The sequence below is a fragment of the Acipenser ruthenus genome, chromosome 18 (genome assembly GCF_902713425.1).
Source record: "Acipenser ruthenus chromosome 18, fAciRut3.2 maternal haplotype, whole genome shotgun sequence".
In the NCBI taxonomy this organism is placed as follows: domain Eukaryota; kingdom Metazoa; phylum Chordata; class Actinopteri; order Acipenseriformes; family Acipenseridae; genus Acipenser; species Acipenser ruthenus.
The window spans coordinates 9374917-9389726 of NC_081206.1; the positions used below are offsets into that span (position 1 = coordinate 9374917).

General features: G+C 38.0%; 1 protein-coding gene across 1 annotated transcript; it reads left to right on the forward strand.

Annotated features, from left to right (window-relative positions):
• The first annotated feature begins 4495 nt into the window (after positions 1-4495).
• Positions 4496-12994, forward strand: LOC117431356 (dolichol-phosphate mannosyltransferase subunit 1). Its single transcript, XM_058991168.1, has 9 exons — positions 4496-4687; positions 4953-5052; positions 5351-5384; positions 7807-7883; positions 7989-8014; positions 10356-10451; positions 10559-10627; positions 11723-11837; positions 12697-12994. The coding sequence occupies exons 1-9, from the start codon at positions 4557-4559 to the stop codon at positions 12799-12801; spliced, it is 753 nt and encodes a 250-aa protein (XP_058847151.1). The 5' UTR covers positions 4496-4556; the 3' UTR covers positions 12802-12994.
• Positions 12995-14810: the final 1816 nt, after the last annotated feature.

The following is a 14810-nucleotide window of genomic DNA, read 5'->3' on the forward strand; positions in this document are numbered from 1 at the left end:
ACACTCCCTTAAGGGGTTAAAAATGAGCACTCTAATTATTTTGAAATGTCTTTGAAATATTATCAAGATGGGGGTTATGAAAAAGCGAGAATGACAAGGGTATGCTATGTTTTAATTTATATCCTTCCCACTGAGGCCCGATAATCACATTAGTATTGCAACAGCGTCCCGGGTTGCAAGATATATGATCTGGTGCTGCCGTATTGATTTAGTTCAAAGGCACGAGGAGAGGTCTTTCGTTACTCGAGAAGCCGTGCCTTAAGGCTGTGTGGTCCAGTGGTTAAAGAAAAGGGCTTATAACCAGAAGGTCCCCGGTTCAAATCCCACCTCAGCCACTGACTCATTGTGTGACCCTGAGCAAGTCACTTAACCTCCTTGTGCTCCGTCTTTTGTGTGAGACGTTAATTGTAAGTGACTCTGCAGCTGATGCACAGTTCACACATCCTAGTCTCTGTAAGTCGCCTTGGATAAAGGCAACTGCTAAATAAACAAATAAATAAAAATTAGAAGGATGTCCCAGGTGGATTCATTAACAAGCAGTGGAAAGAAGTGTTTCAATTTACATACAAGACGGTAAGCGAGTCAGATTAATTAAAAGGTGATCTGTGATCTGTTTCAAAAATGAAAGTAACACGCATACCCCCCTGGAAAGTATAAATAACTTCTTTTGAATCAACTTTTCCCTTATGAATGGCATGTCCTGTACATGCAGAGTTGTGTCGACGGTGGATTGTATTCAGTTAATGCAGCCTCATTTTTTCCTCTACATGAATCTAGTAAATCAGTTCTACTCAAAGTAACGTCTCAAGACTGCAATGTCGGGTGTTAATCTTTGATGTACATTACTACTGCTCATTCTACGAAGCTCCAAAAGAAATGTAAATGCATAGAAACTGACTGTTCTACTAATAAAATTAACATAAGTGGAATGTTTCAGCCATTCACTTTTATTAGGAGACCTTAATAAAAGACTGTTAGTCATATAATATCTATAACTAGAGAAAACAGCCTCTCTCACTCATATAACATCCTTGACTCCATCTTGGATTGTATACTGTTATAACCTACCCGATGCACCCTTTAGTTATATACCTCCATCTGCCACCTCCAGATCTATTACTGATAGCTAATGGTAATCTGTAGCAATCTATGCTAAAAGCATAGCAAAGATTTATAAAGCTGATGGTGAAAAATGATGGTGAATACATGGTAAAGCACAAACAGTCTGACACTGCGGGTTGATTTGATCAGTAGGAGGCTGTGTGGTCCAGTGGTTAAAGAAAAGGGCTTGTAACCAGGAGGTCCCCGCTTCAAATCCAGGCTCAGATACTGACTCATTGTGTGACCCTGAGCAAGTCACTTGTGCTCTGTCTTTCAAGTGAGATGTTGTTGTAAGTGACTCTGCAGTTGATGCATAGTTCACACACCCTAGTCTCTGTAAGTCACCTTGGATAAAGGCATCTGCCAAATAAATAATAATAATCAACCTCTACCCAGACCAGATAAGTCACAGCTGATTTTCCAGCACCAGGGTATACACATGGATTGCATCAGCACTTTTTAGGGTTATTCCTGGGATAACCACAAGTGGCTGATGCAGTTCAGGGTGATTCCCCAGAGCTGTAAAATGCTTTAATAAAATCCAGCTGTGCTATAGGTTATTATTATTATTATTTATTTCTTAGCAGACGCCCTTATCCAGGGCGACTTACAATCGTAAGCAAATACATTAAGTGTTACAATACAAGTAATACAATAAGAGCAAGAAATACAATAACTATTGTTCAAGAAAAGTACAAGTGTGACAAACCACAATTCAATAATACAGCAGATAATAGTGATAGTTACATCAGGATATGATTAAATACAAAATACTACAGGTTAAACACTTGGCAGATTACAGTATTCTGAAGTACAGGATTAAATGCAGTAAAATAGGGGGCAGATAAGAGCAAAATAAAGCACATTTACATGAAGGGTGATAGTGTCCCAGGATACAAACAGAGGAGTTCTACAGGTGCTGTTTGAAGAGGTGAGTCTTAAGGAGGCACCGGAATGTGGTCCTGCTTAATGTTCTACTCGAGTAGACTATGTCCGAGTATCAGTAGTATTTAGTTATTACATAGATAACTAACTCATTTAGAAGTTTTCTATACACACAAAAACAAGAACCCAAACAGGAAGTGTTCTTTTGAAGCATCTGTGCCAGCAGGAATGAAATAGATACAGATTTAGCATCAAAGTGTCTAAGAAGTGTTTGTTTTAGGACTCCCTGTGAACTGAAACTACCTTTAGAGTACATAAACAATGGGTTGCCTGGTTTCCAATGAATGGTAAACTATGGAGGCAAGTAGACAAGGTCTTAAATTCCCGACTGAAGTATAACAAGGTTTTTTTTCATGGCAACATATGAAAGTGTATATAAAATGCACTCGCTTTTGAGACTGCAGGGGCCTGTTCTTCAGGTGAGAATTGAAAACTGAGTTAAACAAAGTCACTGATATCTAAGAAGAACTTTCTTTAACATGTCTGAAGAAGAGACTTTTTATGATCTCGAATGCTAGTGTATTAGCAGTGTTCTCTATTAAAAACCATCAGCAAATGGGTATTGTACACATAAAGTGAAGAGTAAAATACAAGCACAGTGCTGTATCCAGAGCCCTGTATGTAGAATCCTATTTCACTATTCAATGTGACACAGCATCTTCAATACAAAACCCTACAAGTTCCTCAAGCACCATCACAGCTCTACTCTGAAGCTTTATTGTCACAGTTCTTGGCTCAGACGCTGGAAACACATTCTAAAATTGGCCTCCTCGCTGTTTAATTAACAGCAACTGAAGGTGCCAGCTAGCATACAGTACCACAGTGTCACTGCGGAGACTTCTCAGTTTAAATTGTGAGCTATTTAAGCAGTGCACTAAGACATTAGCTTTAGTTCATTGTTACCTCAGAATTAATTGCTTCCTAAGTTATAGATGATATACTGCAAATGCACTGCATGGCCACTTTATTAGGACCTGTTGGATTTGGCTTCGTCCTGAATTAGCAATTCAAATTAGGTTGATCATGTGATGTGACATGTGATCCCTGCAGCACTATAAGGCTGCTGGAGCAGCACAATTGCAAACAGTCTACTAGCCAAAGATCTAACAGCATTCGAAAGAGGCATCCTAGTGGGTACATCTGGAGCTGGTGCCACAGTAGCAAAGGCAGTCATGTTGGTAAGCTTGATGAGTCTGAATTCATTAATGATTGAATGGAATAACATCCCTCAAGACACCTTCCAGCACCTTGTGGAGTCGATGCCATGCTGTGTCAAGGCTGTCAAACGGCTGCCAACCCAGTGCTAGGTACAGGTCCCAATAAAGTGGCCAAGCAGTGTATACATGCATGTCGTTTTTTACTTAGTGCTTTTTATTTTAGTGAGGGACTTGGGCACTGGTGCAGGCAGACACCATGGGAACTCCCCCTTACCTCTCTGCAAGCACACCACAATCCAGACCTGGACCCCTTCTGCCATTCAGTCCTGGGCCTCTCAAGTTTGACATAGTGGACAATGCAGTTCTGCAGGTAAAAAAAAAAAAAGATATTGCTTCGATGTGCTGTCTATATGATTTCCACAAGGGTGACTTGCCATAACGCTGTCAACAGGGTGAAAGTCTACTATGGGCAACCAGAAGGGAACTGATTTCAACATGAGTCTTAAATTATTATGCCTTTACTTTCTTCAGGGCTGGTTTGAGTCTTACATACAGTACACTGCCTATCCCTGTGCATGTTGAGGGTAAACATGTTTAGTAGAATCTGATCTGTAATCAGGTAGCGCCCTCTGATGGAATATTTGGATAAATATAATCAAAACTAGATACGAATAATCAAAAATTATACACAGGTACTGTATATATTAAAAAAAAAAAAAAAAAGTTTTTAGTGGTTGTTGTTGAAGAAGGACAACAAAGTCTCGCGATATTTAAGGTCTATTGCCAAAATTAGCCTAATTAGCTTCAATATTAACATCTCTGAAAATACGGCACTTTATGACAGTCAACCATAGGCTGCAGACACCAGCGCTGGTCTATGCTAACATTTCCGTCATGCTCACTTGTGCTGAATATGAAAACAGCCACCAAAAAACTTTTTAACAAATACATTGTGCTTTGTTCAGTAACACGTTCTTATAGTCACAAGGAGACTACCTAACTGTTCTGTACTTGTAAAGGAGTTTTTATATTTCTATCATACACACGTCAAAATGGAAACACACCGGTGATTTATCAAAACGATTCAGCACCTTTTATAGGTGGTGTTTTAAAGATTTCATAAAAATAATCTAAAAGTATTACATTTTCTGAACGTTTCAGTGGCGTATAATAGTGTTACTTCAAAATGATACACCATCCTAAATAGCGTAATGGGAACTCCACGCTACTAAACAGACACCCTTAAAGTGCTTCGGCATCATAAGGGTAGTGTCACACTGAACACCGCTTGGTCAGCTGGGAACAACGACAATATTTATTGTAACACCAGCTTCCGGTTTCTGTACTTCCAAAATGGCTAGTCGAAAAAGCTCGGATAAGTGCAAAGAAGGAGCCGACAAATACTCAGTTTTATTACCCACCTATAACGAGAGGGAGAATCTACCTTTAATCGTGTGGCTGCTGGTCAAATACTTTGGTGAAACGTAAGTGTTCACATACTGTTAGGTAGCTTGGTTAACCCTGTTGTTAATGTAGCTGTCTGTCAGCATTGTTTATTAGAATGTGAAATGCAAAGTAAGGATGTACTGCCAGCATCACAAGGCTGTGTTTAGTAATGTAAGAATTAGGAATGTAATCTAACAAAGACATTAACACAGATTAATATTATAAATCGTATTAATAGTAGTATATCTAATGATGAGTACAAGTATGTGTTTTTTGTTTGTTTTCTTTTTTTTTTTTTTGCAGTGGGTACAACTACGAGGTGATTGTTATTGATGATGGAAGCCCAGACGGGACTTTGGAGATTGCTGAACAGTTGCAAAAGATCTATGGTTCAGATAAAATTGTAAGTAAGCAGACGAGCAAATTAATGCCGCCTTAATCCATAAAAGACCTTGATACTTGCTATAGCAGTGTTTAGCACTGCTGGAACAGCGTTAGAAATACATTTTGTGAAAGAAGACACGATTTTAAGAAGAGCTTATTTACAGTATAAAAAGTGAGTTGGGATTTTGTTTTTGCTTGGACAGGACGTTGTTCATTTTTTATAGAAGTGAAAATCATGCAGAGATACAATGGCTGTTCAAAACAAATGGCTTGAACACACAACATAATAACTTGTGGTTTTATTTTCTGGCTGACAGGTTCTGAGACCCAGACCAAAGAAACTGGGATTAGGTAAGGGGAAACTCTACTTCCAAATTTACAGGAGGGTGTGGTTTGTGATGAAAGACTGGACATTCGTTAGCACAGCTGCGTTCTGGTTTGTCATCTCTCCATGGAATTATTTGTAATTAACATATAAAGTACATAAAGCTAATTTTTTTTTTTAAATCCAATAAATCTTGGGCTACCTCAGTGTATTGGCATTACTACGTACCGTATGTCTCACATTTTCTCATGTAAAAGATACATTACAATACAGGGGTGTGCAATTTTTGAAAAACCTACTTGCCTCTTCCCTGTCGCACATACACAAAAAAAGTAGAATATAACTAAAATATAGGATTTTGGTTTTATTCAACAGTGAACACAATCAATCAATTGGTGATTTAACAGGGGTGGATCAAGCCTTGTAGCTTGACTGGCTAACTAAATTCTTCAGGATACACAAAAGGTTACCTGTGACCCCACCTCACCTCAACACATTTATAACATACTGTGGTGAACCTCGTTTCCCCGCAGGCAGGGGTTTCTCGCAGGCGGAGGTCGGACGCAATCCCGGGACCTCCCGCTTTTAAAGCATAGCGCCGATACCGCTGTACAAAAGAGCCTGCTCCTTTGCAGGAGCAGATATCGGGCTTATGTCTTCATGTTCAGATTGCGTCACCTACCAGCCCTGACCCCTACCCCCGTGCACGCTACAATACTTTAAGGAAATGTTCCTTTCATTAAAGTTTGGAACACATTTGCTAGTACATTTTAAATAACATACTAGGAGTATAACTATAATAAGCAATACTTGGGAGTTATTCAACATTCTTTCCCTGCACTACTCTCACTGAAAAATAAGTACATAAATTAATTAATATTGTTAATCTGTATTTTATTTTATATTGTACAGATAATCTCATATATAAGAATTTAATTTCTATCATTATACACATTTGACAATCTTCATGTTTAATAGTTTCATAAATCGATGGATTGTGCATGTCCAATAAATAACTAATGTCGCTGTTCAAATCCAGTAAACATCCCAACAAGTACACGCTTGACCACAAAGTAGATTCAGAAATAATTTGATACATTACACAACATGATTTTTTCTTATCTGCTAATAGCTTAGCATCTATTGTTTTTTTTTGTAACTTTACTAGATTACTGCATTTAAATGTCAGGTTCATGTATTTAGAAAGCAGTATCACTTATTTGCGAATTTACAAAAAACGTAAATAATCCCTTAATTTTAAAAGATTAGTCTGTGCCTTGCCAGTGGCTCTCAGGCAGCCATTTCTGGGTTTCTTTGTAACCAATAGAAGATCGGCTTCTTCCACAGCTAGCCAATCAGAAGTGATAGCGGTGGGACGTAAACACTTTTTAAAATGTTTGTGTAGATCCTAGACTTCCGCAATTCAATTTTCAGAAACTTGCGTGGTTCTCTAAAAATATACCTGGAGTGTCTTTCTAGCAACAGAACGAACAAAGGAAAAATAAATGAATAAAAGCTACTCGTCCAATGGGCAAAGTCTAACAGCAAAACCTGTTGTCCCTCACACAAATCTTGTTGTCCTGGACGTCGGACAATATGAATTGCACACCCCTGCAATAGTAACTTGGGGGACAGGGGGACGACAACAATAGTAGCTATGAAATAATTAATGTTGTTAGGTAAGACTTACTGGAGCTGTATTGTCAGCGTTGTCTGCTAACATTAATTGATCTAAACAGTGCTTGATAGCTCCTAGTACATGTAGTTATTTATAAGGGGCAGCAGTGTGGAGTAGTGGTTAGGGCTCTGGACTCTTGACCGGAGGGTTGTGGGTTCAATCCCCAGTGGGGGACACTGCTGTTGTACCCTTGAGCAAGGTACTTTACCTAGATTGCTCCAGTAAAAACCCAACTGTATAAATGGGTAATTGTATGTAAAAATAATGTGATATCTGTATAATGTGAAATAATGTATAATGTGATATCTTGTAATAATTGTAAGTCGCCCTGGATAAGGGCGTCTGCTAAGAAATAAATAATAATAATAATAATAATAATAATAAGGCAAGTTGGGATGGTAAAATGGGGTTTAGTGTAGATTCCAGGTTACTATTAGCCTCTGTAAAATAAAGTGGCTTCTCACAAGCTGTGACCTTATTGCTGCTCTATACTCTTACCTTGAACAATGCTGATACACTATTGACCCACCTGAAACTTGCATTATAAATAGCTAGACAGGTCTTTTCAGTTGCTCTAAACAGTGATCTAAATACTGTTATTGTTTAAGTACTAGGACAAACCAGCAATTGTACTTGCTTTTAAAGACCACAATACACTGTTTTATATTTTCACAAAGCCCCCTTCTTTCTTTTAAGGATTTAAACCGTGGTGTTATTTATGCACATGTAAGTCTATGTAAAGTACATCTTGTTTCCTATTCTCTCCATAGGAACAGCCTACATACATGGGATGCAGCACGCTACTGGAAATTACATTATAATCATGGATGCTGACCTTTCACACCACGTAACTTCACCTGTGTATTGTAACTGATCTTCTCAATTCATGTGTTGCTCAATACACTGCTCAGGAGAATAATACTTGTTTCTTTTTTTTTTTTCGCCCTGTCAGCCCAAATTTATTCCAGAATTTATCAGGTGAGTGTTTTTAACAAAATAAAATGTTACTCTTGTATTTTTATTTAAGAGGAATTTGGATATTCTCTTTTTTTGAGGTATTAAATGATAATTGTGTGTGGTTTTGTGAAGTGTGATCTGAGAAAGGCAGACTCTTAATGTATCCAAGTAAGGATATTATCATTAGTGTTTTACTTGTATCTTCAGAAATTCTGATGAAACTTGGTTAGGACATTCATCACAAGGTACTGAATGTATAGATTATTTGGATTTCGCTCTCCACAGGTCAAGGTTGTTGGTGGTGATTGGGTTCATTTGCCATTCCAAATGAAATATAGCACACCCTCGCTCTAATGCCCTTCATTATAATGAACCTTCGGCTATAACGAACCTGGCCTCTGGACCCCAAATGAAAAACAAAAAAAAAGATAATATAAACACACGGTCAACATCCCGGTCTGTACGCACGGGATGCCACCTCCGCAGTGAACTCAACTCTTTTGTCTTAATAAAAAGCAAGCGCTGTGTAATAATGCCTTCAAAATGAAAATCATTTCATCTTGCAACAAAGCTGGAAACTATATTGATCGTTTGAAAAAAGGAGAAATGCAGTTCAGCAACCATGCGGCAAAGCAAAATTGATTCAAGAAAAAAAAAAAGACGACTAAAAAAAAAAAACAGGATCTGATAAACTTTTAATGTCGGGCTGATTTGAAATAAAAGCTCAGTTTGGGATTCTTCAACGAAATTGGATAAAGCAAAGGCAGAATACTGCATACATGAGACGAACAGATACATGTAATTCTACTGTTATTCACAATATCATCTTGTTACTCCAACAGTTTATCGTTCATTTTGATTGTCCTTTCGCTATAACGAACAAAAGGCTTGGACTCAAACAGGTTCGTTATATCGGGGGTGTACTGTAAGTGAAGAAACAGTCGCTTAGATTTGTGTGGGTTGCTGTTCTCCACAAAGTAAGAAAAGCAGCAGTCCTCACAAATCCAAGCAGCTGTTTCTTCACTTGTTTCACATTGAATGGTACGTTAGCCCAGTCAACACCAATGAACCTCCCCAGGTTGTCAGCGACTGATTTCTGTGAAGCGCTCAATTAGAACAGCCTGGTTCGTGCAGCACTAATTGAAAGTATCAACGTCAAGGGTGGTGATGTCATGGAATTTGCACCTCCATCCATACGGTGATCAATGTTATCTTGATGCTGATAGCTCTTATGCAAACATGACGGGTGGGGTGCTTGCCAAGACTTTTATTAATGTTGATAACAAGGCCAACAGCCACATTAAAATCAGGAAACAAAAATTAATGGACATGAGGATGAAAATGTGGCCTACTATATAGTTCGTTATAGCAGAGGTTCACATAACTGGTACGCATGCAAACCAATAAAGAGAAGTGCGGGCTTCTATATTGTTTAAAACACAAAAGCATACCATCAGTACATTTAACAGGAAAGTATTTTTCATAAAGGCAGCCAGGGTGCTTACACTTGCAAGGTGAGCCATACCTGCCTAATTTTTCCCAGAGCTCTGTCAACAATCTCTGGGAGGGTTCCAATTTAACTACAGCCCCTCCCTGCTAGCGCTATCATTGGCTGCTTCAGATTTTTATAAAACAGAATGGAGAGTGATAGGTGGAACCACTCCAGTTCATAAAATCAATCATTTTCTTTTAATGGGCACTTGAAACAATGAATAATAGCAGGGATCTACTAAGCCGTCCATTCAGAGGAGAGGGGTGCAGTTATGGGGAGTGGCATTAAGGAAGCTTGCTGACGCTTTGCTTCCCAATCTGAGCGGGGGTGAAGAAGTGTCGCTATTTTTCGCCCTCAGTTATAGCCTTATATAAATACTGTTGTGCCATCAAGCTAACGTGTTCAACAACACCAATAAAGTGACAAAGTGTTTGGGTTTTTGCTTTTGAATCCCCAGGGCTGGAATTTGGTGGTAGTCTATTGAAATAAGAATGTGTGATGATTTGTTACACATTGTAATAACCAGTAATCCCGACTCACAGTTAAACATTCAGAAACTATTGTTGTGGTCTCTGACTTCTCTGTCACTGTCAGAGGAGAAGATGGAACTAGATCGAGACTTGGATGATTGCTACTAATTTTGGTGCGTACCAAACCATTTCTGCTGGTTCCCCTGTGAGAACCTAATGTTGAAGTTATGTGAACCCCTGATTAAGTCATGTCCCCATTGGAACCTTAGTAGCAATTACACTTCTGATTTCTCTGAGAGTGCAGGTCTCACACTTAGAATGTCAATGACAAACCATTCTAATAGTTTAAACCTAGGTCCTGTGTAAACATATTAAGTACGTTCATATCATGTTTTTGTAGAAGACAGAAAGACGGTAATTATGACATCGTGTCTGGGACTCGATACAGCGGAGATGGAGGTGTGTATGGCTGGGATCTAAAAAGAAAAGTTATCAGGTAAACAGCGAAACGCTAGGGGCTACTTTCTCAAATCATCCATTTTTAATTAAAAAGCGACTCCAAGCTTTTTATTAATTTAAACTATTTGAATTTTTCCTCTGCAGCCGAGGAGCAAACTTCATTACGCAGATACTGCTGAGACCAGGCGCGTCCGATTTAACTGGCAGTTTCAGGTAAGCAGTCAATCAATCTTTATTTTATATGGACCACCATCACAAAGCGCTTTACAAGACGCAGTAAGCATGTTAATCTCTACCAAATAAACCTGAAAGCTGTAGAACTGGGGTGTCTGCTCCTGGTTTGAATTGTTTCATTGAACTAATTAAACCCCTCCAAACCCTGCAGTGGTTCATTATCTCATTTTACCTGTTAAACCTGGAGTGGAATGGCCCTCCAGGACTGTGATTGGACACCCCTGCTACAGAGTAACCTGGATATCCTTTGACTAGGATGTTACACCAGTAATTGATATCGGGTGCCAGTGCATTGATCACCGTGACAGTGATTTTTATCAAATTTGGGCAAGCAGTTTAGAAAACAAAGCCTGCTTGTAAGTTGACTGTGGGAGGAGGAGGAGGAGGAGGAGGAACACACGAACCAATCAGGAGTCACTGGCATTACCAATAAATACGGCATCTGTCACTGTACTCAATTCTGCCAGTAGATGGCGGTGTCGGATTGCATTATTTTAAAACAACATTCAAGCATATTTTTAAAGGATCATTATTTAATGAATAGCGTATTCACTGTACTGGAGTTTGTAAATGATATCTAAAATATTTAGAATATAATAGGCCCAGTTTTTAATTCTCTCCTATTTTTTCTGCATGCCATGTTAATGTTACAAAATAAAAACCACAAATAATACGTATTATTTAGATGTTAAAATTGAAAATGTAAAAATGTATTAAAGACTTTAACAGCTTAAAAAGAGAAGTACACAGCACTTGTTACCTAATAGCAATAACTAGAGCATGCATTGAGTGTGCTTGTAGACAACAATCTCATTTCACCTGTATAAAAACCTGTGATCGGCCTTTCATTTCATCCAATCGCAAGGCTGTTAATATACGATTAGTTTTGAGCAAGACACTCGGTGTCACAGATCCTACAAAAGTGATGTAAAATCGATCTCATTTCTGCAGGTGCAATCAAGCTTATGCTGTCTAATTATACTGTTGCTGATCCGGTTATGTTCATGTTTTACTAGCTGGTTCGATCCTGCAACAAACACTGAGAAACTGTTAACTCAAATTCATGTTTTTCAGGCTCTACAGAAAAGAAGTGCTTCAAAAACTGGTGGAAAAATGCGTCTCCAAAGGTTATGTGTTTCAGATGGAGATGATTGTTCGAGCAAGACAGCTGGGATACAGCATTGGAGAGGTACTGCCTTCTAAAATAGGATTGAATTCGATTTTTTGTGATTTGACGCACGTCAACTAGGGCATTGACCAATCAGAGAACAGCTTCAATGCACGTTGTCCAACAGGGTGAAGCAGTATCTAAATGACAGAGAAAACAATAATACTTGCTGTTGAAAAAATGCCCAGAGCTTTATGATAATGTTCATCACAATTATAAAGATGCAGATTTCAAAGACACTGTGTGGGAGTCCATTTCGAAGGTGCTGGATAAGCCTGGTATGTACAATTTATTGCCATATGTGTTTAAATACCATCAGAGAAGACACTCATAATTACTACATCATGTTGATGAATATGTATCAGTCTTGATTATAGTTTTGTCAATAGAAATTTGACAGTTCTATAGAGCTGGCAGTTTTCAAACCTGTCGCATCGCCTCTGTGTCGCTTCTGGTGTGTCTAGTCATGTCCCTGCGAAAGTGTCTTGTTGCCAATTAAAATATGTGTGTGGCAGCCTTTACAGTAACAATGTGTCAAATATTTTTATTTTGTTCATTTTATTTATTTATTCTTTTTACATATCGCTTGTGGAATTTAATACTTTTGCATCAACAAAATAAAATAATTTCTATACAAATTCTTTGTTTTCAGCTTCTCTTTACTAAAACATAATATTTTTTTTATCATGATTTTTTTTTTTTTTTTTTAATCCAAATTCCTCCCCCAATGAAATTAAATATAAAACCCAGCTGTGGCTAATCCCAGTGGGGTACAGGTTGATGAAATCGACCCCTTTGCAGTATTTACAGTAGACCATCTTATTTAAGGCTGACATCTTTATCAACCCTCTTGATTACTTTCTTGTGTTTTATTTTGCAGGTTCCAATTTCGTTTGTTGATCGCGTGTATGGAGAATCCAAACTAGGAGGGAATGAAATCATCTCCTTTGTTAAAGGGCTGCTGACACTGTTCGCCACGACATAGATCTGTGCTGACTGGCATTGGATAAAGCGATGTCATTGTTATGTTGTTTTTAATTGGAACATTTTGAGTAAGCAAATTATTTTGAAAGTGACTACAGGAAAGAAAAGCACATGGTTACCTTTTTTTTACTTTCTTAAAATGTATTGAATAATGCTAAATAACCATGTATTCCAATAAAATACCATTTAATGCACCTGTATTTCTGCCCTTAATTTGTAAAAGGAGAGATCATTTGAAACGGTGTCTGACAACATTCCCCAAACAGTTAACAGATATACAGAGATGTGTATCAAAAGTGATGGGCTTTTTTATAGTAGGAATGTTTTGTAACCAATCAGAAACACCCTCATGTTAGTGTAAACGTTTAGGAAATTACACTAACACCCCTAATTAGGTCCCCCTATTCCAGCATAGACTATAGTGGCAGATATTTGCGTATTCCCTAACATCTTGCCTGTTCTGCATTAAGCTGACTAGAGGGCACTTGGTGTACACATCTCTGAATAGCCCTGGTGCAGTGTAGCTTTAAAGATCCTAGACCGCTGTCTGCATCTCCAAATCGGGATCTCTTGAGGCTTGCTTGGTATGTTTCTGTTAATTCAAATTATTTTCTGGTAATCTAGCATATAGCATCTGCAGACTGAAAAATGTATATAGAATGTGTTTGAAAACAGCAAGTGGTATTCTCTGAATCTTCCAGCAGCGCTTGCATATTCCAGTCCTTCTTAAGGTGCCAATGTGTTTTAATAGCTACAGTCAACCCCTTTTAATGTCACTTCAAAGAGACTGCACAAAAATGATAGCAATCAAAGTTCACTTTATCAGGTGTCCACCAATAACCAAGCAAAATAATACCAATGTGTTTTACTGTGAAACTTGAAATATAGAGCTAGGTGTGGCTTTGATTACAATAGTGTTCATTATTTTAAAATCAATTCTAATTTTAAAACAATATAGTGTTCATTATTTTAAAATCAATTCTAATTTTAAAACAATCGTCTACTATTGCATAACACAGTGTAATCATGAGAAACTGCTATGATTGTGCTACTTGTATATATTTCAGAACATTTTAATACTGTACAGCAATTTGCTTATCTTAAATGTTTCAGCTAATCTTAAAGTAGATACAGTCGCCACCACTTACACTATACAGGGTTATTTCGGGCAGATGTATATCGGACAAATAGCACATGCCCCACATGTCGACCTGTTCCTATCCAGTTGTAAATAACTTTAGCATAACAGAGGCAGAAGTGTTAAAGGGACTTGGAGCTCTTAAAATAAACAAAACCCCTGGGCTGGATGAGATCTTCCCAATAGTACTCAAAGAAATTAAAGAAGTTATTTACAAACCGCTAACCAAGATCATGCAACAGTCTCTTAACACAGGGGTTGTACCAACAGACTGGAGAATTGCAAACGTAATACCGATCCACAAAAAGGGAGCCAAAACCGAACCAGGTAACTACAGACCAATAAGCCTGACTTCTATTATATGTAAACTTATGGAAACTATAAGAAGATCCAAAATGGAAAATTACCTATATGGTAACAGTATCCTTGGAGACAACATGGTTTTAGGAAAGGGAGATCGTGTCTAACCCATGGATAATTGCAAAGCATATGAGATGGTTTATTTAGATTTCCAGAAAGTACTGATTATAGGAGAAACCTCAAAATGTAGCAAGGTAACCAGTAGAGTACCACAGGGATCAGTATTAGGTCCTCTGCTTTCCCTTATCTACATTAATGACTTAGATTCTGGTATAGTAAGCAAATTTTAAATTTGCAGACGACACAAAACTGGGAGGAGGGGCAAACATCGTTGCAGCAACAAAGGCATTCAAAACTGGGCAGACACGTGGCAAATTACATTTAATATAGAAAAGTGTAAGGTACTGCACGCAGGCAATAAAAATGCCCATTATAAATACCATGTAGGAGACATTGAAATTGAAGGAATTTATGAAAAAGATCTAGGTGTTTATGTCTTCATTTAGACCAGT